This window comes from Podarcis pityusensis (genome assembly GCF_964106645.2).
Source record: "Podarcis pityusensis genome assembly, chromosome: 12".
NCBI lineage: Eukaryota > Metazoa > Chordata > Lepidosauria > Squamata > Lacertidae > Podarcis > Podarcis pityusensis.
In genome coordinates this window covers 59,564,380-59,588,042 of record NC_138037.1, presented here as the reverse complement: position 1 = coordinate 59,588,042, position 23,663 = coordinate 59,564,380, and the positions used below count along the sequence as shown (strand labels likewise).

The window sequence follows — 23,663 nt, the reverse complement described above, 5'->3', positions numbered from 1 at the left end:
CCTTTCCCGGGAGCTGGAGACGGCCGTGGACGCGCAGCGGGGCGCGGACAGGCGCGCAGAGGAGCCCGCGGCTCGGCGACCACGCGGCGCGCGCGCCAATCCGCTCCGTGCGGGAGACGCGTCGGGCTCCTCCGGCGGCGGCGGCAGCGCGCAGGCGCAGACCGGGCCCCGCGCCGAGAGGCTGGTGGACGTAGCCGGGATCACCTGCCCGCCTCGCCTCCTTGGCGCGTCCCGCCCGGCGGGGAATCCCCTGGCCAGTCGCCTTCCGCTCCCCGCCGCCGCGCCTCGCTCTCGGCCGCCTTCCCCATGCTGCCCACCCTGCGGGCGGCGCGCTTGGCAGGCGGCCGGACATCCGCGCCCGCCCAGAGGATTTTCCGCGCGGGCGGCCGTTCGCGCGCGCAGCGCCAACGCCGCTAGTCGCGCAAGAGGCGTCCGGCGCGGGATCCCTCGCCCTCGGCGCCTCCCGCAGCGCGGCTCTGAGGGGCTTCCTCGCCGCCGCCGCCGCCGCCGCCGCCGCCGCCGCCGCTGCTTTCCCGCGTTCGGCGAAAGGCTGCCGCCCGCCCCGCCCCGCCCCGCCTCTTCCATGAGCAGAGCGGGAGCAGCTGCGGCGGCGGCGGCGGCCGAGGCGGCGGCCCCAGAGCCTCGCTTCTCTTCCCCGCCGGGTTTATGAATGGCCTGGCCATGGAGGACCTGCCGTTTCAGAAAGCCAGGAAGGCGAGCAAGAAGAAGTGCCTCCGCCGCTGCGGCTCCTGCTGCTGCTGCTGCCGCCGCCGCTGCTCCGCAGCCTCCTCTCCTCCCGGGCCGGCGCCAGCGGCGGCGGGCGGCCAGAGCGGCGGCGGCGCCCCGGGAGCGGCGGCCGTCGGAGGGGCTCCGGCGGCGGCGGCGGCGGCGGCGCTGCTGGACGGCGCGTCGGCGTGCGAGGACCAGTTCGCGTGCAAGGAGCTGGAGTCGCTCTTCCAGAACTACAACCTGAAGCTGGAGCAGACCTCGACGCTGAAGGCGCTGGCCGTGCTCATCGCGCTGACGGGCAGCCTGGCGCTGCTGGAGCTGCTGTCGGCGCCCGGACTCACCATCTCGAAGGGCTCGCACCCGGTGCACTGCATCATCTTCCTCTCGCTCTTCATCGTCACCAACGTCAAGTACTTGCAGGTCACGCAGCTGCAGCAGATCGTCAAGCTCACCTTGCTCTTCAGCTTCACCTTCGCCTTCCTCTGCTGCCCCTTCTCGCTGGGCGCGCACGGCGCCGAGCCGCCCAGCGCCCCTGAGCAGGGCATGTGGCAGCTGCTGCTGGTCACCTTCATCTCGTACGCGCTGCTGCCCGTCCGCACCCTCCTGGCCATCGTCTTCGGCGTCGTCGTGGCTGCCTCGCACCTCATCGTCGCCCTCACTTCGGCCAGCGCCAAGAGGCAGCCTCTCTGGAGGACGGTGAGTGCGCCCGGCGGGCGGGCGGGCGGGCGGGGACCGAGGACCGGCGGGGCCCGGCCGGGCTGCGCTCCGTCGCAGGGGCCGCCCCGAATGCTCGGAGTCCCTCGGGCTCCCGAGGAAGTTCCGTTCAGGCCCAGCGCTGGAAAAGGGAACCGACGGCCCTGCAGGATAGAGCCGGGGCTGGCATGAGATGGCGCGCTGCCCGGGGTGTCGGGGATGCTGCTCGCTCGAAGATGCCCAGGGGGTCTGCAAACTGGGCTGGGGTGTTTTCTGCCTATAGCTGATACAATGGGAAATGGGTGCGCTGAAGTAAGTGGGTGGGTGAAGGAGAAAGAGAATGAATGTCTGGCAGCACATGGCTGCTTTTGTGGAAGGACAGGGTGCTTGAAATGTGTGTGGATTACGATCACGTTATTAAGTGTTTGTTGTTTGTGGAACGGCTGAAAACGGCTTATCTGTGCCCAGATAATGTGCAGAGAGAGGAGGATACTGTATATTGATCCACCCCGCATATATCGCCAAGTTTTTAACGAGATAGCAGAGTCATACCCGTAGGATAAAATGGGATAAACACGGACAGCGAAAGGCCGACAGCGAATGAGGTTGGACAGGGGTGGAAAGGTTCTTTTCTGTGAAGTGAAGGAAATCGTGTAGAAGATATTTTGATGGAGCCCCTTTTCTTCCCATCTCTAATTCCATAGGCAAGCGGATGTTTTCGGAAACCCTCTCATTCAGCCCCCCTGCTTCCCCATAGCAGCTGCTTGTGCCCCCCTCTCTCCGCCGCCCCTCACAGGCTCCCTCTCTCGCCTATTAATCGTGTGGCAGAGCTGCATCTTCAGGAATGTGCTGTTGCAAAGCCCCCCCCCCCCCGTCGCTATTTATGGCTCTGCAGGGTTTCCTCAGGTGTCCACAGCCTAAGGGACTTGAGCTGGAAAGGAGAGAAGAGAGCAGGCGAGGTTTAAAGATTTGAGACACCCCCCCCCCCTTCTGAATCTTCGCTGGTGGGAAGAGAGGGGAGGCAGGTGGGAGATGGTTTGCTTGTCTGTTGTTTTGGCAGTTCACAGATGAGTAGCTGTTGGCTTGGGTGAATCTAATTTTCAGAATAATAATATAGGTGAAAACAAAACAGCCTTTTTCTTCCATGGTGCTTTCTGATTCTATTTTCTCTGGCTGACTAAGACTGTCATGACACACAAACATAACCCACAGTGAAAGAGGTGAAGTTATACTGGCTGGTTATTGTGGTTGAATCTTTCTGAATTTCGGACACATGCTCACGGATCACATATATGTGCTCACACCAAATACATAAGGAGACGCATGTAGCCAGCTTACAAGATTACTCCTGGCTCACTGCTACTGAGCTGGTGGACCAAATAAATTGTGTGTTTGGAGGGAGGGAGGGAAGCATGGAGGGAGGGATAAGCTGAGCTTTATGATTTACCCAGATTATCTGGTAGTCTATTTTTAAGTGCACGACTGAGAGGTTCAGAGAAAAAAGGAAAATATGTGAACAGTTGAACTTCAAAGAATAGATTTCTGTGAAAGCATCATCATCTGTGCCAAAGTGTGTGCCAGCAGCCCATTTTCAGTTAAGTTATACAATAAAATTTACATATTTATGAAATCCCACAACATTTTGTGCCCAAAGGGAGTCCAAGCAATATATGCTTTTCAAGTCATGTGGGTGGAGATGGAGGAATCTGTGTTCTCTTGGTTTCTTCTGATATTCTTATATATTTATTTATACCCTACATTTTTCAGTGAAAGGGGCTCAAGGCAGCTTACATATAAAATTGGAACAGCTAAAAACATTGGGGGGGTAAGGAGAACAATAATTTTGTAAAAAATAAGCATTTATAGAATAAATGCTATATATAAAATAGAATATCTTTTTAAAACATGCAGACAATTACCATAAAAACAGCACAGCAGCCAGCCTTTCATTAAAAGCTGTCAGTTCTCAAAAGCTTGTTAGAATAAGAACAGGCAGGAGTTCACATGCTGGTTGCTGATTTTTCCAATCTTAAATTCATTTCTGAGCCTCATGAAAATTTGCCAGCATTTTAGTGTGCATTTCTCATAATAAACACATTTTTGAATATTGTTTTGTCAAATCTACGTTTTTGCCTGCCGTTGTCTCCTAATATAAATGTCAACGGATGGCTGTGTTTTGATTGCCTGTTGTTTCCAAAATGTCAGTTGGATGGGTTCCTCTTTAAATGTGAGCTGCTTCAGATTTCTCCTCCACACCTAGGTGTGAGTGCACAGCCTTGAATTGCATCTGCTCTCTTCAAAAAAAATGAATAAAGCAGCAAAATTTCTCTACCGTTTCCTGTGGATATATATATTATCTTGCTTAAAAGTTTTCTAAGTCTCTTGTCTGCATGGTTGTCTTCTGTTCAGCTTATTCAGGAGATAAATGGAACTCCCTAGTAAGTGTTTAGGCTTCAAACTATCAAACTTACCTGGAAGTAAATCCTATTTAGATCAATGTAACTTACTTCTAAGGGACGCGGGTGGCGCTGTGGGTTAAACCACAGAGCCTAGGACTTGCCGATCAGAAGGTCGGCGGTTTGAATCCCCGTGGCGGGGTGAGCTCCCATTGCTCAGTCCCTGCTCCTGCCAAGCTAGCAGTTCGAAAGCACGTCAAAGTGCAAGTAGATAAATAGGGACCGCTCCGGCGGGAAGGTAAACGGTGTTTCCGTGCGCTGCTCTGGTTTGCCAGAAGCGGCTTAGTTATGCTGGCCACATGACCAGGAAGCTGTACGCCGGCTCCCTCAGCCAATAAAGTGAGATGAGCACTGCAGCCCCAGAGTTGGCCACGACTGGACCTAATGGTCAGGGGTCCCTTTACCTTTACCTTTACCTTACTTCTGAGTATACATATTTTGCATTGGGGCTAAAAGTTATTACTGGAAACTAGTGTTTCCTATAATGTTTTGAAAGCAAGATGTAAACATTTTTATGAATTACTCAAGGTATAAATATTGCACTTACTCACATTATGAAAGGGAGAGGGTTTCTGGAATGGTAATTTCCTCTGAAAACATTAGACAGGAAACAATTGGCACAAACCAATTGAAGGTAGCTGACTGGGTGACTTGAAATAAGGAGTCTTCCACATGTACTATATAGAAAAGCAAAAATTATTCATATTTGAGTTAATCAAAAGCAAGGTCATCTATGTCAGGTTGGTATCGTGGAACCATTTCATCAGTCCTAACTGTCTTCCCATTCTGTTTTCAGTTACCTCTGTTGTTATATGGGGAACTGCACTCTTGTGTACCAGCTCAGTAACTGAAGTCATCATTTCCTGGCCAAGAAAATAACCCATTTTAAGTGAGAATTACAAAACAGAATATAACTTTGAAGAATTGCTTTAAAGGAACAAAATAGCTTATTTTGCTTCCTGACATGTGATCCGAAAGCCCAGAGAGGCATCTAAAAGGAAGTTTTAATGGGTCTATGTCCCATTTAGCATCCAAAACAGGGCAAGGTTATCCAAATATAATCCCTGATTAAATAAAGAGCTGTATGAGTTAAATGTATTTTGGTGTAGCTTTCGTGATTTTGAGGTTTCCCTTGACCTGGAAGACATGGTCAAGGGAAACCCTGCAGTAGGCAGGGGTATTTTGTGTCATTGAGAGATTCTCTTGGCAGTTGTGAGATCAGGAGAGATGGGTGACTGCACTGTGGGGAAAGACTGTTCTGTATTAAAGAAACAGCTTTTGAATTCTTTAAAGATTCTCTCTACCATAGAGGATCAAATTTCTAGATGAATAGCATTCCAGAAACTTAAATCAGGAATGTAGCAAAATGTAGGTGTCTGCCATATCACATTGAACAGATATATGTATTTTTTGATATGACATTGTACAGTAATAGTCAATTCTTTTTTATTTGACTGTATATCCAACTCTGCTTCTGTTGCTTGCTTTTTGTTGACAGCACTAAATAAAAAATATACGGTACCTGTCACAAGATGAAAATGTGATAACCTATTAAGTGATTGAGGTGGCAGCTTCTGGAGCCTGTTAAAATTAAAGGAAATGTTGATTTGCATTGTTTCCTAGTTAACACACTCTCAGCAAGAATAATCTATAATGGAATACATTTTGTGTTGTCACATGATTAGCATTTCCCCCAACTGTGTTACAAGAAGAGTTCAATTGCAGGCTGAGACCATGGTTCAGGATGTCAATGGCAAAATGTTGTTGAAGGCATTGCTTCAGGTAGCTGACAAGAATTTAAATCTAATGCTATAGTCACATATATGGTTTTGAATTGGTACTCCAATTTGCATCCAGTATAATAGGTGACTATATAATCACTGAATCTCTCACACCTATCAGCACAACACCACAAGGCTTTTATTTTGTTGTTTTCATATGTCTTTCATGCTGTGCAAAAATGTGTGACTATCCTTTACTCCTCTGAGCATGAGTGGGATGACTGTTAAGTTTTTGTTGTTGCCCATGAAAGAATGAAATCTTGTTCTAATGAATGAAATCCCAACTACTGCTGAGTTTTCCAAATTCACTTTTGCTTTCTGTGATGGGACGATGAGCTGCTTGTGTGTAAAATCCTAGTCCCTCAGAGTTTGGTCAAGTTTGCAAACCTCTGTCTGTAACGGAGCCCCTTAAACATGGCTCCGTCAGTCGCTGGCAGATTCCGACAGTGGTTGCTTTCGGAATCGCTTCCAACATAAAAGCTCCTTAACGGAAACACGTCTTCTGGACTCTCTGCGTGACAGTTTCCGGCGAGGAGTGGGTGTCCCTACAGGAGGTCCTGAAACCTCCCCACTGTTTTCGCTGGAAGTGTCTCTGAGCCATCCCTCCAGCTCCCTTTCCCTCAGCTCAGCTCCTCTCCCCCTACTGGTTCCCTCTTCAGCTGCTGAGTCTCTCCCAACCTGTGTGAGCCCTTTCACTTCCCTTCCTTCCGATGGCAGTTCCCTGACATCCACCTCCCCTCCAGGGCCCCCTTCATCCCCTCTCGCCCCCTCCTCTACGGGCGGTGAGGAGGCAAAACCCCGGAATGAACTTCCTTCATCTTCCGATGTCCCGAACACTTCTCTCCACCTGTTGCGGTTCCTGGTCTCGAAGTACTCCTCCTCCTCAGAGTCCATCTCCCCTTCCCCTTCCGATTCCGAGAATCCTTCCAACTCCTCCTCCTCATCGGTGGTCCCAAAGTATTCCCTCCGGAACCTCTCCACAGGCTGAGGTTTCCTTGGGAACCTTTGATGGAACGTTTCTATCAATACCTCGTCATTGATATCTTCTGCCATTACCCAAGTGTTTTCTGACTCCGGTTCTCCTTCCCACGCTACCAAATACTCCACCTGATCCCCCTTCCATCTGGCGTCGAGGATTTCTGCCACATGGCTGCTGCATTCCCTTTCTTCTATGACCGGTCCCCGAGTGGCCATCCCTTCTCGTCCCCCCTCATACGGTGACAGTAACGACCTGTGAAATACTGGGTGCAGTTTCATGTGGTTGGGTAACCGGAGCCTGAAAGCCACTGGGTTGACCTGTTGAATGACCTCAAAGGGACCCAATCTCCTGGGTCTTAATTTCTTACAACCTCCTTTGAACGGCAACCCTTGGGTTGACAGCCACACCCTATCTCCCACCCTTATGGTTTCACCTTCCCTTCGGTTCTTGTCTGCCTGCCTCTTGTATTCTTCCTTCGCCCTTTCTAAGTTGAGTTGGAGCTGACGATGGATTGCTTCCATTTCTTCTACAAAATGCTCGGCTGCCGGCACACCCCATCTCTCCCCTTCTCCCCCTGGGAAAGCCCTGGGATGACACCCATAATTAGCCAAGAAGGGGCTCATCCCTGTGGACACATTCTCGGCATTGTTGTAGGCAAATTCCGCCAGCGCCAACTTTTCTACCCAGTCATTCTCTCTGTCATTGACATAACACCTCAGGTATTGCTGGAGGACCCCGTTTGCTCTTTCCGCCTGCCCGTTGGTTTCAGGGTGCCGGGCAGTCGAAAAGTTGACCTCCACCTGCAGTAAGCTCATGAGCTTCCTCCAGAACCTGGAAGTAAATTGTTTTCCTCGGTCTGAGACCACCCTCAATGGCACCCCGTGCAACCTAAAAATGTGTTCTACAAATAACTTCGCTGTCTCTTCCGCCGTGACTGCATGCGAGCAGGCTACAAAGTGGCACATCTTTGTTAGTAGGTCTACCACCACCATGATGGCTGTTTTCCCCTTGGACTTCGGCAGATCAGTCATAAAATCTATCGACACTGCCTCCCAAGGTCGTTCTGGGGTTGGTAAGGGTTCTAATAGCCCCGCCGGTGCCCGCCTCTCCCCTTTGGCTCGCTGGCATTGCTCACACCCTCTTACATACTCCCGTACATCTTCCCTCACCTTAGGCCACCAAAATTCCCTGGTGACCAACCACATGGTTTTGTGTTGTCCAAAATGCCCCGCCGTGGGGCTGTCGTGCAACTGCTTGAGTACCCTCCCCCTTAAGTCTCCTTCAGGGATATACAGTGCCCCTTTGTAATACAAAGCTCCATTTCTTTCCTCGAAACCCCCTGGTTCCTCTCCCTCACCCCTAAGACCTCTGAGCTTATTCTGGGCGTATTCATCATTCTCTGTTTCCTCTACCAGTTCTCTTTGTCCCACCAATGCCGCCCCACACACCCAGCGGTCCTCTGGAATGACATGTCTCTCTTCGGGTGCTCCCTCCCCCTCCAAATATTCAGGTTTGCGTGAGAGAGCGTCCGCCCTAATGTTCTCTGGGCCTGGCACGTAACAAATCTCAAAGTTAAATTTGGAGAACTCCTGGGCCCATCTCACTTGCCGTTGGTTGAGCACTCGTGCCGTCCTCCAATACTCTAGGTTCTTGTGGTCAGTGCACACTTGCACCTTATGTTGTGCGCCAATTAGCAGGTGCCTCCATCTCCGGAACGCCTCATGAATGGCTAGTAGTTCTCGGTCATACACCGTGTAGTTCCTCTCGGATTTGTTCAACTTTCGCGAAAAAAAGGCACACGGTCTCCACTCTGACTCCTCCTTCCCTGGCTGCAGAAGCACCGCCCCAATAGCTCTGTCTGATGCGTCAGTTTCCACTCTCATCGGTTTTTGTAAATCCACATGCAGGAGTTGTTGTTCCGAGGCGAAGGCCCTTTTTAGTTCCTCAAATGCTCGCTCCGCCTCCTCAGTCCAAACGAACTTCTTCTTACTGCTGAGACAGTCCGTAATGGGCGCCGTCAGGTGGGCAAAGTTTCGGATGAACTTACGATAGAAGTTCCCAAATCCTAGGAACCTCTGCACATCCTTCCTTGTTTTGGGTGTTTTCCATTCCAGCACCGCCTGGACCTTGCCGGGATCCATGGCCAATCCCTTGTCTGACAGGCGATACCCCAGGAATTCCACCTCCTTGGTATGAAACTGACACTTCTCCAGTTTCACCCACAGCTGGTTGGCTTGCAGCCTGCTCAACACTTCTCTGACGTCTCTCACATGCTGCTCCTCATTCTCAGAATACACCAACACGTCGTCTAAGAAGGCCACACAATTCTTGTAAAGCAAAGGCCCCAGGACGTGGTTCATAAACGATTGAAAGCACGCGGAGCCTCCTTGTAGGCCGAAGGGCATAACTAAATATTCAAATGCCCCCAAAGGGGTGAACATGGTGGTTTTCCATTCATCCCCCTTCCTTATTCGTATCAGGTTGTACGCCCCCCTTAGGTCCAGTTTAGTAAAAATCTTTCCCTTCCTGACCCTTGTCAAAATGTCGTCAATCCTGGGCATAGGGAAAGCCACTGGTTCTGACACTGCATTTAAGGCCCTGAAGTCACACACAAGCCTCGGCTTGTTCGTGTTTTTTTTATCCACAAAAAACACTGGGCTGCCCCCCACCGCCCTGGACTCTCTGATGAACCCTCTCTTCAGGTTCTTGTCAATGAACTCTCTTAGCTCCTGCATCTCTCTGTCTGACATGGCGTACAGCTTGCCTACAGGGAGCTGTGCCCCAGGGAGTAAATTGATTTGACAGTCAAAGGGTCTATGCGGGGGTAGTTGGTCAGCTTCCCTTTCGCTGAAGACGTCGCGGAGATCTGCGTATTGTCGTGGTACCTTCACGTTCTCCGTTACTTCAGTCCCTGCTAGGGTGGCTTGGGCCCCTGCCAAACCCTTTCCCTCTTTGCAGTGTTCTAAGCAATGTGCTGAACCAAAAGAAACCACTCTCTGATGCCAGCCCACCAGCGGATCATGTAACGCTAGCCAGCTCATCCCCAATATAATGGGAGCTCCTCCCAAGGTGGCCACATTAAACGCTATCAGTTCGGTGTGCCTTGCCACCTTCATTATCATTGGGACGGTCTGCAAGCTGACTTCTCCTCCCAACAGCTCCCTGCCATCGATCGTGGTCACCTGCAGGGGGTTGCTTAAAGGGATCGTCTGTATCTGGTGTTCAGCTGCAAACTCTTTGCTCATGAAATTGCAGGAGCTGCCTGAGTCCAACAGCGCCTTTATCTTTAGAGGGTGTCCGTTTGGCAGCTCTAGCGCCACTTCTATCACTAGGGCGGGTTTAGGAGGTTCTGGCGTGGGCACTTTCACTGCTCTTTGGCCTGGCTGCTGTGCCCCGACGGTGGCAGCCAGGCGTTGGCTTTTACTTGCTTCGGTATTTCTTCCTCTCTTCCCTCCACAGCTCCTACCATCCCTTGCCATTCCTTCCTCTGGGGGCAGACTCTGGCAAAGTGACCTGGCTGTTGGCAGAGATAGCATTTCCGGGCGCCTTTTCCCTCCTTCTTTCCCCCCTCACTGGGCTTTGAAACTGCGCGCGCGCGCGCTGTTCCGATTTCCATCGGCTCTGCCGGCGGGAAAGTTGGCTCTGGAATGTCTGGAATGCGGAACTCCTTCCAACGTTCCCCCTTCCCTTCCCGCCTCTCCAATGCTCTCGCCTCCTGGCGCGCTCCTATGGTCAGCGCTGATTTGGTCAGCTGGTCCATAGACTCCGCCCTGGGCGCCCGGGAAAGTTCGTCTTTCACAGCCGAAGAAAGCCCTTCTTCAAAGAGCATTTGAATGGGTTCCGCCGATAGATCCCACCCCAATTTATGGATCAACATGGTGAACTCAGTCCAGTACTCACGGACAGATCGGCTCCCCTGTTTGCAAGCCATTAACTGTCTGCGGACCACTCCCTGTTCAATATCGCTGGAAAACATCAGATCCATGGCGCGAAAGAACTTCATCGTGTCCTTTAGGGCGTCACTATTCGCTGCCATCAGGGGTCTAACCCAGTCTCTCGCCCCCTTTTCAAGATGCCCAATCACGAAAGCCACTCGTGATTCCTCGTCAGGGAATTCATCAAACTGCAGATTGAGGGCATATTGCATCTCTGTCCGAAAGCCATGATAGTCTTTGGGCTCCCCCCCAAACTTCTGCACCAATCCTGGTACCTTTCTGACGAGCTGGGTGTCTTTCCCCTTTTTGTCTGCATCCTGAGCCCTCCTCTCCTCAAGCCTCGCCGTCTGCAGCGCTAGCTGGACCTCCAACACCCGGTACCTTTCTTCCAGGCTTGGACCCGCTCCAGCTCCTGCTTCTCCGGTTCCGGCTGGGTTGCTCATGATGCCTTCTCCTGCACAAGCTGCTCACGAAGACTGTCGGAATGCTGTGATGGGACGATGAGCTGCTTGTGTGTAAAATCCTAGTCCCTCAGAGTTTGGTCAAGTTTGCAAACCTCTGTCTGTAACGGAGCCCCTTAAACATGGCTCCGTCAGTCGCTGGCAGATTCCGACAGTGGTTGCTTTCGGAATCGCTTCCAACATAAAAGCTCCTTAACGGAAACACGTCTTCTGGACTCTCTGCGTGACAGTTTCCGGCGAGGAGTGGGTGTCCCTACAGGAGGTCCTGAAACCTCCCCACTGTTTTCGCTGGAAGTGTCTCTGAGCCATCCCTCCAGCTCCCTTTCCCTCAGCTCAGCTCCTCTCCCCCTACTGGTTCCCTCTTCAGCTGCTGAGTCTCTCCCAACCTGTGTGAGCCCTTTCACTTCCCTTCCTTCCGATGGCAGTTCCCTGACACTTTCCCCAAAAAATGTCACTGATTGCTTATTTATGTTTAGAATCCTTTTCAAAATATCTGTTAATTTTCATTCAGCTGCTTGAACTGTATAGTTATTCAGTGATGATGGCTATTTCCTGACTTGTGATTTGATTTCCTCCTCAGTGGCAGCTTGTCTCTGTATAGGGCTTTGGAATATATGAGTTAGCAGTTCTGCCCTGTGGCTGAAATAATTTTCTTTCTGAAAAGAATTGCAGAATTGAAGGGAATCTGTGGATCATCTGTGGATCATCAGAGCTTGCAGGGCAGCAGTTGAAGAAGGAGCAAAAAGGGTTTTCTTGTGTGTGTGTTTCTTTGTGGCTGATTGGCTGCTCTCCCTGTGCAAAGGTCAGAGGGGGCAGGGTTTCTGTTGAGTCAGGTGATTAGCTGTGGGAGGAGCTTATCAGAGCTTGCAGGGCAGCGGCGCACACAGTTTGATCCATCTTTTAGATTTAGGGGAGCTAGTCTCAAACGTTTGTTGGGGGAGACCTAGGTTTTTTTGGGGGGGGGAGTTATTTGTCCTGTCTTCACGCTTTTTATGATGGAGGACCACTGTAGCCACCCCCAGTGACACGTTTTCAAGATGGAGAGTGAGGGAACAGCTGCAGTCGCCTGTGGTTCCTGCGCAATGTTTGCCATCTTGCCGAAGGTTGCAGGCAGCTTTACCTGCAGCAATTGTATGTTGATTGCCCTCTTAGAAGACAAGGTCCAGCAACTGGAGGAACGTGTAGCTACGCTCCAAAGAATTAGAGAGCTGGAGCTCTTCTTGGAAGCAACAGAGAACACCGTCTTCACCAAGGAGGAGATAGGGGACACCCCTGAGAAGGAGGCTAGTTCACCAACACAGGTGCCAGATATATGGAGAAACGTGACTCAAAGAAGTAGGAGGCCCAGGGTTCGCTCTGATTGTTTAGAAATACACAATCGCTTTGAAGTCCTCTCCCCTAACATGGAAGACGAAGAACAGACTCCATTTGAGGATCTCTCCCTCATTACAGTCGATCAGGTATATGAAGACAATCAGCAAAGTCAGTCCTCAGGGAATGTGCAGGCGACCTTGGAACGGACAGCTCACGGAAGAACCCTGACCAAACCTAAGAGGAGGCGTGTAGTGGTGATAGGGGATTCCCTACTGAGGGGAACAGAAGCAGTGATCTGTGGGCCTGACAAGATGTCTCGGGAGGTGTGCTGTCTCCCTGGGGCTAAGATCCAAGATGTAACTGAACGACTGCAAGGAATCATAAAACCCACTGACAAATACCCTTTCCTCTTGGTTCATGTGGGAACCAATGACACTGCAAGCAATAGCCTCCAGAAGATCAAAAGAGACTACGAGGCTCTGGACAGGAAATTGAAGCAATTAAATGCACAAATTGTCATCTCATCTGTCCTCCCGGTTGAACGACGTGGCCCAGGGAGAGAGGAAAAAATAGTGGAAGTGAACAGCTGGCTTCGCAAATGGTGTAAACAGGAACGGTTTGGATTCTAAGATCATGGACTGCAGTTTCTTGAAGATGGACTTCTGGCAAGCGATGGGCTGCACCTCACAACGGTTGGGAGGAAAGTTTTTGCCAAAAATCTCAGAAACCTCATCAGGAGGGCTTTAAACTGACTAATATGGGGGAGGGAGACAGTGCTCCTGAAGGTAGGAGTCTATCAATTGATGAAGATGATCATCCAAATGTCATAGACCAAATGGAGCAAACAGCACGCAGACCTAGTGGTGGGAGGAAAAAATCCTTAAATAAGAGACACGGGGGAATGATTAATGGACTTCAATGTCTGTACACTAATGCGCAAAGCATGGGAAATAAACAAGATGAGCTTGAGCTCTTGGTACAGCAAACTAAATATGACATAATAGGCATCACTGAAACCTGGTGGGATAAGTCCCACGATTGGAATGTAATAATGGAGGGATACAATCTATTTCAGAGAAACAGACCAGACATGAAAGGAGGAGGAGTGGCGTTATATGTCAGGGATGTGTATACCTGTGAAGAGATCCAAGATTTAGAACCTCAAAGCCAAAGTGAGAGCATTTGGGTCAAAATTAAGGGAGAGAAGAATAACAGAGACCTCATTGTGGGAGTTTACTATAGATCCCCAAGCCAAACGGAGGACATAGATGATGCCTTCCTGGAAGAGATGGCCAAGCATGCAAAAGGAAGGGAGATAGTAGTAACGGGGGACTTCAATTACCCGGATATTTGTTGGATGTCAAACTCAGCCAAGAGCATAAGGTCAAACAGATTCCTCACTGGCCTTGCAGACAACTTCATTGTCCAGAAAGTGGGAGAAGCAACAAGAGGAACAGCCATTTTAGATCTGGTCCTAACCAATGTTGATGACCTGGTTAGTGGGGTAGAAGTGGAAGGATCATTAGGCGCGAGTGATCATGCTCTTCTGAAGTTTACTATACAGCGGAAAGGAGCAGCCAAGCATACTAGGACTCAATTTCTTGACTTTAAGAAAGCCGACTTCATAAAACTTAGGGAAGTGCTGGGTGAGATCCCATGGACAGTAATACTAAAAGGAAAGGGAGTTCATGATGGCTGGGAGTTTGTTAAGAGGGAGATACTAAAAGCACAACGTCAGGCAATACCAATGAGACAGAAACATGGAAGGTGCCTAAAGAAGCCAGGGTGGCTATCTAAAGAACTTTTAACTGAGTTAAGATTAAAAAAGGATGTGTACAAAAAATGGAAAAGGGGGGAAACCACCAAAGAGGAATTCAAACAAATAGCCAGCACGTGTAGACACAAAGTCAGAAAAGCTAAAGCACAGAGTGAACTCAGGCTTGCTAGAGAGGTTAAAAGCAACAAAAAAGGCTTTTATGGGTATGTTCGTAGCAAAAGGAAGAACAAAGAAACAGTGGGGTCACTCAGAGGAGAAGATGGTGAAATGCAAACAGGGGACACAGAAAGAGCTGAACTCCTCAATGCCTTCTTTGCCTCAGTCTTCTCCAATAAAGAAAACAATGCCCGACCTGAAGAATTTGGAGCAAATGATTCAGCAGAGGAAACACAGCCCAGAATAACTAAGGAGATAGTACAAGAATACTTGGCTAGTTTAGATGTATTCAAGTCTCCAGGGCCAGATGAACTGCATCCAAGAGTATTAAAAGAACTGGCAGATGTGATCTCAGAACCACTGGCAGTCATCTTTGAGAATTCCTGGAGAACAGGCGAAGTCCCGGCAGACTGGAGGAGGGCAAATGTTGTCCCTATTTTCAAAAAGGGGAAAAGAGAGGACCCAAATAATTATTGCCCAGTCAGTCTGACATCAATACCAGGGAAGATTCTGGAGCAGATCATTAAGCAAACAGTCTGTGAGCACCTAGAAAGGAATGCTGTGATCACCAATAGTCAGCATGGATTTCTGAAAAATAAGTCATGTCAGACTAACCTGATCTCATTTTTTGACAGAATTACAAGCCTGGTAGATGAAGGGAACGCAGTGGATGTAGCCTACCTTGATTTCAGCAAGGCATTTGACAAGGTGCCTCATGATATTCTTGTAAAGAAGCTGGTAAAATGTGGTCTTGACTATGCTACCACTCAGTGGATTTGTAACTGGCTGACTGACCGAACCCAAAGGGTGCTCATCAATGGTTCCTCTTCATCCTGGAGAAGAGTGACTAGTGGGGTGCCACAGGGTTCTGTCTTATTCAACATCTTTATCAACGACTTGGATGATGGACTCAAGGGCATCCTGATCAAATTTGCAGATGACACCAAATTGGGAGGGGTGGCTAACACCCCAGAGGACAGGATCACACTTCAAAACGACCTTGACAGATTAGAGAACTGGGCCAAAACAAACAAGATGAATTTTAACAGGGAGAAATGTAAAGTATTGCACTTGGGCAAAAAAAATGAGAGGCACAAATACAAGATGGGGGACACCTGGCTTGAGAGCAGTACATGTGAAAAGGATCTAGGAGTCTTGGTTGACCACAAACTTGACATGAGCCAACAGTGTGACGCGGCAGCTAAAAAAGCCAATGCAATTCTGGGCTGCATCAATAGGAGTATAGCATCTAGATCAAGGGAAGTAATAGTGCCACTGTATTCTGCTCTGGTCAGACCTCACCTGGAGTACTGTGTCCAGTTCTGGGCACCACAGTTCAAGAAGGACATTGACAAACTGGAACGTGTCCAGAGGAGGGCAACCAAAATGGTCAAAGGCCTGGAAACGATGCCTTATGAGGAACGGCTAAGAGAGCTGGGCATGTTTAGCCTGGAGAAGAGGAGGTTAAGGGGTGATATGATAGCCATGTTCAAATATATAAAAGGATGTCACATAGAGGAGGGAGAAAGGTTGTTTTCTGCTGCTCCAGAGAAGCGGACACGGAGCAATGGATCCAAACTACAAGAAAGAAGATTCCACCTAAACATTAGGAAGAACTTCCTGACAGTAAGAGCTGTTCGACAGTGGAATTTGCTGCCAAGGAGTGTGGTGGAGTCTCCTTCTTTGGAGGTCTTTAAGCAGAGGCTTGACAACCATATGTCAGGAGTGCTCTGATGGTGTTTCCTGCTTGGCAGGGGGTTGGACTCGATGGCCCTTGTGGTCTATTCCAACTCTATGATTCTATGATTCTAGGTAGCAGCACACCATCATGCAATGCTGTGACTACCACACCTCTGAGCCCATCAGTCACCCCATTTCAGTTCAGTTTCACAAGCCAGGGCAGGCAAGGATCTAATGAGCAGATGGCTGGATGCATCACTGCATCCTATACATGCATCCTATACATATAACCAGGCTGCATTCACTGGAACTGATCCCTCAACCATGGCTTTGATAAAATGTTGGACACCTGAGTTGGCATGGCCACAGGAGCAGCATCTGCACCATTGCAGTCCCAAGCAACTTTATCTTCAAAATGTTTAGCCAGCCGATTACAGGTAGCCACCACATGCTCCAGAGGTCTCACCCCCTGGTCAGGCATGACCAGCCTTCAGGTCACATTGAACAACTCTGCTGGGCACCTCTTTGAGGATGCAGTGGATCTATTTGCTGTTCCCACAGCCATGTGGCAGACACCGTAATTAATCTGAAAACATTCTCAGCCAGTTCCAGAGCAAGATTTAAGTTGCTTAACTACCAGCCAATGCCTTTTCAATTTCATCAAAGGAAGCTCCTCAGTGACAGTAAGAGCTGTTTGACAGTGGAATGGACTCCCACGTGAGGTGGTGCACCCTCCTTCCTTGGAGGTTTTTAAGCAGAGGTGGAATGGCCATCTGCCATGGATGCTTTAGATGAGATTCCAGCATTGCAGGGGGTTGACTAGACGACCCTTTGGGTCCCTTCCAACTCTACAATTCTATGATTCTATTATCTGTCATTTTGTTTTGTGCATGGATGTAGTGGCACCCTAGAGGTATTTCCCTACTTTTCACAAAGTCTCTGACCACCCTCACTCACTGTTCCTTTGGTCATGAAATGATGAGCATTGTGTTTCTAATTCACAGCTATTCTAAGAAAAAGCAAATATTTGCTCAGTATATTCTACTGCATATTTGTAGACCCTACTCACTTCTCTTTAAATTGCTCGTGCCATTTTATTTTTGATGAAACAGCAATATAGCCAATGTGAAATTCAGGGGCGATAAACCCTCTGGCTCTTCTCCCTCCATCTGCCTTAGTAGGCTTGACCTCTTGCCCTAGTTGTCATTCAAGTTCTCAATGTGATTTCCCACTGTTTTGAATCAAGGCTACTCATGCATTTAAGAGATGAAATGTATTTCAACCAACTGAGAAAGAGGAATACAAAATTGATTTACTGATATTATTCTTCCACCACTTTGGAAGCCTCAGTTCACTTTTCTTGGTGTGGCCCTTTATTTTATGAGTCTGCTGGATCAAGCCAAGTGCCTGCTCTCCCCATTGCCAACCAGATGCCTCTTCTGGGAAAGCCACAAGCAGGATCCGAGCACAAGAATCTCCTCCCTTCCTTTGCTTTTCAACTACTGGTATTCAGAAGCATTGCTGCCTTTAGCTGTGCAGGTAGAGCAGAGCCATCATTGCTAGCATTATCACTAGCCTCTTTTAAAGCCACCCCAGCTGGTGGCCTTCATGAGTGAGTTCCATAGTTTAACTATGTGCTGTGTGAAGAAGGAATTTCTTTTATCTGTCCTGAATCATGACATCTAGTGGAGCTCTTCACAACCTCTATATGTTTTAATGGCCCTGAAGAATTTAGCATTGTCAGCAATCTTGGCCACCTATCTCTAGCTCACTTATGAACAAATTGAGAAGCACAGGTCTTAATATTGCTTATTGGCAGAGAACTGTCCATTTATTCCTTCTCTCTGCTTTCTGCACCTTAACCAATTCCTGATTCACAAGAGGACATGGATACTCCTTTTCTTGGGTGCTAGTGGAACTCTCAAGTAAACACAGTTTGCATATGTTAGTGTCTGAAATTATATGCTGTTTTCCCCTTACTGATGAACAAAATGAACTTGCTTTATTATAGAAGAAGCAGAGGATTTTGGATAGAAACAGATTCCCTCACTCCGAACAAGAACACCTGTGTTGATAGAAAGGGTGCTGCATAGCTAGATTGGTAGTGTTAAAAATCTAAATGGCACCGCTTACTGGTGGTAAATTATAACAGTATACAAAGCAATCAGTGTTTATTGTGTTTTAATGGTACTACAAGATCTGCCACCTGAGGATCCTCACAACTCCATCTCTTTTCTGATTTGTCCTGCTGATGACTACAGGAAGGTCTTAGTGGTGGGGCTTTCATTATGCCCTAGAAAGTTCTAGGAGTTTTGTTCTGTATTATCCAGGACTGCAAGAAGCTATGGGTGGCATTGCTCATGGTTCCCAGAGTTCCTAGAGACGGTGGAAAGGACTTTAGGGAATCAGTCTAGATTATGTTGTTGATTGAAGAACATTCCAGTTGACAGAGGTGGGTGAGTCTTGTTTTCTCATTAATCTGTGATTTATTTATTTAAAAAAGCTCCATGTGGAAATTTGTATTTAAATGCAATTTTTTATCACAAAATATTTTATCACAAAATGTTTCCAGGCACTTTGACTTGTGCCTGGAAACAGACCAGTAGCCTGTGAAGCTGTTCTAGCAAGGAAGTCACCTGCTCCCTATTGTTGTTGTTTAGTCGTTTAGTCGTGTCCGACTCTTCATGACCCCATGGACCAGAGCACGCCAGGCACTTCTGTCTTCCACTGCCTCCCACAGTTTGGTCAGACTCATGTTTGTAGCTTCGAGAACACTGTCCAACCATCTCATCCTCTGTCGTCCCCTTCTCCTTGTGCCCTCAATCTTTCCCAACATCAGGGTCTTTTCCAGGGAGTCTTCTCTTCTCATGAGGTGGCCAAAGTATTGGAGCCTCAGCTTCACGATCTGTCCTTCTAATGAGCACTCAGGGCCAATTTCCTTAAGAATGGATACGTTTGATCTTCTTGCAGTCCATGGGACACTCAAGAGTCTCCTCCAGCACCATAATTCAAAAGAATCAATTCTTCGGCGATCAGCCTTCTTTATGGTCCAGCTCTCACTTCCATACATCACTACTGGGAAAACCATGGCTTTAACTATACGGACCTTTGTTGGCAAGGTGATGTCTCTGCTTTTTAAGATGCTGTCTAGGTTTGCCATCGCCTTTCTCCCAAGGAGCAGGCGTCTTTTAATTTCATGACTGCTGTCACCATCTGCAGTGATCATGGAGCCCAAGAAAGTAAAACGCTAGGGTCACTTAGTTGGCAGATCCTGAGTATGGGGCTGTTTGAGCCAGTTGAAGTTTCTGAGTCCTTTTCAGAGTCAGTCCCATGTTGGTTGCACTTCAGAAGTCCAAACGGGAGGGGAATAGGGTTGGGTTGGAAGTTCCAAGCTGAATTAACCCTTAGGGTTCTAGAAAATGTTTTAGCAATGTGTTCAGGCTCCCACATGTATTGCGAGGCCAGACTGCTTTTCATAAGGTTTTCCTTTTTTGTGCACCAGAGTTCACATTGTGATATCTCTGTGTCTCTGACCTGCAGATGTAGGACCATATTGGATACTTTATCATCTGAGCTATGGCCATCCTACATGGCATTTCTATACCATGGTGGTGCATTATGATTAGGTGCTAGGTTACACTATATCTGGTGTTTTGTTTTGGCAATGTAGGTGGGGTAGTCATCAGTGTGGGGGCAGGTACCATAATCCTTCCTCTTTGTGGCAGTTGTTAAGAGAATGGTCATGGATTGAAGGAGTAAAGGACACAGTGTAAATGTGCTCCTCTGCTCTGCTGCCTACATCCGACCCACTGTTCCACTCCATTTCAGCCATTCTGTTGGATTATCTGAGATGTTCCACTATCTAGCATATTTGTCATGGGGTGGCATAGCTGTTGTTCTGCCAGTGTCTCACTAAATGCTAGGGTCGCTTAGTTGGCAGATCCTGAGTATGGAGTTGTGCTCTTCCCAGTCACTAGACGGGCTTGTTGTGGCCTTACTGGAAAGCTTATAGCTAAGACCAAGACCTCTAAAGCTGAGAGGCTATTTTCATATTTCTAGTTACAGGTAGGTAGCCATGTTGGTCTGCAGTAGTCGAAACAAAATAAAAAAACTTCCTTCCAGTAGCACCTTAGAGACCAACTAAATTTTTTATTGGTATGAGCTTTCGTGTGCATGCACACTTCTTCAGATACAATTCAGATTCGTGTGCATTTTGTTTAGGCTATTTTCATGTAAGTGTTCCAGGAAGATATTTCAAGAAATAACACGGTGCAAAATCTCTTACCAAATTTAACTGAAGTTGAGTATTATCTTTGTACTTCATGTGCTGAGTTAGTTTGAGTCATCTGGCCATGCTGAACTTAAGGTTTTGCAGATTCCACTTTGACAAGGCACCAGAGAGAAGCAAACAAATAAAAACAAGCACTACTGCTAATCATTTTGGGAAACAGAAAAGACAGCAAATTAATTTAACTTACCATAGTATCAACCGATGTGAACTCAAGGGTTTTTCAGACTGTTGAGGGTTGGGTTAAAGTGTATGTCTTTCACTCTGCTAATTGATCTTCTTCTTTGGCGAGCACTCGTAGCCAAGTTTTGCAGATTCTTAGGTATTCCCAGTCACTAGATGGGCTTGTTGTGGACTTACAGGAAAGCTTGTAGCTAAGACCAAGACCTCTAAAGCTGAGAGGCTATTTCATATTTCTAGTTATAGGTAGTGAAATATACTCAGAGTCGCAAAGTGATTTCATGCTCTTTATTCAGCTCATAGTGGTGAGGAGGAATGAATGAATGTCCCCTCACAGTATCTGCTTTATATACATTATTTACACAATGGGCTGCACATGATTGGCTAATTCTGGAATTCTACTGTAAGCCAATCAGGTTGTGGATTCACTTCTATCTGGAGCAGGATTGGGTGGTTCCTGCCAACCAATCATACTGCTGCATTGTTCTAGGACCAATCAGACTGCTGCCTTTTGGATCCTATTGTTCTAGGACCAATCAGACTGCTACCTTTTGGATCCTATTGTTCTAGGACCAATCAGACTGCTACAGTTTGGATCCTATTCAACTCAGTACATAACACCCCTCCCCTCTAAGTTCCAGTCCTGCCCGGGAGGTCGCATTCATAGTCCTCAAGGTACGCCGGCGGCCTACGTATGCGTTGCGGCCTGGGGTGTTCCCTGGTCCGGGCTCCGGGTTCTGGCTCGTGTTCCAAGGATGCTGGCTGTGATGCGGCTGTTTGGTCTGGTGCAACCGGCTCGCTCAGTCGTGGTTCTGGTTCCGGTGTCCTTTCGGCCTCACGGGTCCTCTCTGTATTTACTGATTCTGCCTCTCCTGCTGGCCCCTCCTGCTCTATGGGCCTCACTGCCCCGCTGTTCCCTTGGGACTCCTCTGACCTGTCCTCCTCCTGGTTTTCTCCCGGGAATCGTCGCCGTATCTGGTCGCAGTGGCGGCGCCAGCATTGCCCCCCATCCGTTAGCACCTCGTACGACACGGGGCCAGTGACCCTGGTGATTGTGGCGGGTACCCATGCTGGGCCTGCCCCAAAATTCTTTGCGTACACTGGGTCCTGGGCCTCGAAGGTCCGGGGGTTCCTGCCTTCCCCCACCACTACCTCATCCTGAGCTCTATCGGGGTGAAGGCGGTCCAATCTGATTGCAAGGCGCCGACCCATTAGTAGTTCAGCGGGGCTCCGGCCAGTCGTTGAGCTGGGGGTGCTGTGCTGTGCTAGAAGGAATGTGGCAAGGCGGTACTCCCAGTCCCCTTGCGTCATGCGGCGAAGGGTGTCCTTGGTGGTCCGCACCATGCGTTCTGCTTGGCCATTGGTGGCAGGGTGGAACGGCGCCGAACGGATGTGGCGGATGGCGTTCTGCGCTGTGAAGGTTTGGAATTCTCCTGACGTAAATGCAGTCCCGTTGTCTGAGACGAGAGTGTCAGGGAGCCCGTGGGTTGCAAACAGCCTGCGTAGTACCCGGATGGCTGCGGACGTGGAAGTGGACGGTACCAGTGCGACTTCCAGCCATTTGGTGTAGGAGTCCACCACTATGAAGAATGTTTTCCCCTGAAAGGGGCCAGCGAAATCCACATGCAGGCGTGACCATGGTGCTCGGGCGGACTCCCAGGACTGGACTGGGGCCCTTGGGGGATCTGGGCGGGATTCTTGGCAGGCCTGGCAGTGTTTGACCCAGGCCTCTATCTCTCCATCGATCCCCGGCCACCACACATAACTCCTGGCAAGGGCCTTCATTCTTACTACCCCTGGATGTGTCTCGTGTAGGGCTGTGAGGACCCTTTTGCAGAGGGGCTGGGGAACAACGACTCTGCTTCCCCATAACAGGCACCCCTTGTGGGCCGACAGTTCATGTTTGCGGGTTGTGTAGCCGGCGAATTCTGGCCCGGGGCTGCTGCTGGGCCATCCCCTCCACACCCAGTCCAGGACCCGGGAGATGACCCTATCTTTCTTGGAATGGTGTGCAACTTCTTGTGCCTGAATGGGGCGGTCGGGAAGCAGCTCCAGGCTCATAACCTCTTGTGCAGGTGCTGGGTCAGGGCCTGTTTCCGGTAGTGGTAGCCTGCTGAGGGCGTCCGCATGGCCCATCACCTTCCCAGGTCGGTGAATCAGTGCATACTGGTAGCTGGCAAGGAAAATTGACCACCTGAGGACGCGAGGAGACAGCACTTGGGGGGTCTGCTTTTCGGGGGCAAACAAGCCAAGCAACGGCTTGTGGTCAGTCACCACGGTGAAGGGCCGCCCGTACAAGAAATCATGGAATTTTTTTACTCCCTTTACGATTGCCAGACCCTCCTTGTCGATTTGCGAGTAGTTCCGCTCGGTTGTGTTGAGTGTCTGGGAAAAGTACGCCACCGGTACCTCTCTTCCATCCGGGAGTTGGTGCCCCAGGACAGCTCCAATGCCATAGGGTGAGGCGTCGCATGCTAGCACCACCGGCAGCCTCTCGTCGAAGTGTGCCAAGACCGAGTTTGAGACAAGCAAGTCCTTGACTGCCTGGAATGCGGCCTCCTGGCGCTGGCCCCACACCCAAGGGGCCCGCTTGTCCAGGAGTCTGTGTAGGGGCTCCGCTACCGCCGCCTTGTGGGGAAGGAAGGAATGGTAAAAGTTCAATAGTCCCAAGAAGGCCTGAAGTTCAGTCTTGCTCTTGGGCGCTGGGGCATCACAAATGGCCCGTACCTTGTCCCCAGTCGGGTGGACCCCTTCTGCGTCCACCATAAATCCCAGAAAGTCCACCTGAGGCACTCCTAGTAGACATTTTTCCCGCTTCACCTTGAGACCCGCCGTCTGGAAACGGTGCAGAACGGTGCGGAGGCGGTCCTCAAACTCCTCTGGTGTGGGGCCGGCAATCAACACATCATCGAAGAAGGGGGTGACGCCAGGAATCCCTTTAAGGAGAGAGTCCATTATATTCTGGAATATGCCTGGTGCCACGCTGACACCGAATTGCAGCCGCTTTACCCTGAACGCTCCTCTGTGCGTCACAATCGTCTGTGCCTCTGCTGTGGCCTCATCTACTGGCAGCTGTTGATATGCTTGGGCCAAGTCCAGCTTGCCAAAAATTTTCGACCCAGCCAGGGTGGCAAGGACATGGCTGACCACTGGCACTGGGTATGCGTGGGCCGTGAGGGCCTTGTTTATGGTACATTTGTAGTCTGCGCAGATGCGGACCGAACCATTAGGCTT

The 23,663-nt window shown here is 49.5% G+C and overlaps 1 protein-coding gene across 2 annotated transcripts in view; it reads left to right on the top strand.

Moving 5' to 3' along the window:
* Positions 1–1,155: 1,155 nt before the first annotated feature.
* The window catches only part of ADCY1 (adenylate cyclase 1), a 234,389-nt gene continuing 211,881 nt past the window's right edge, over positions 1,156–23,663 (top strand). For both annotated transcript variants that reach the window (XR_013978367.1, XM_080975772.1), the window contains exon 1: positions 1,156–1,425. Coding sequence is in view for 1 of the 2 variants with exons in the window: in XM_080975772.1 (XP_080831898.1) it covers positions 1,273–1,425 (153 nt within the window). In the remaining variant the exon portion in view is untranslated. The remainder of the gene's footprint in view (positions 1,426–23,663) is intronic.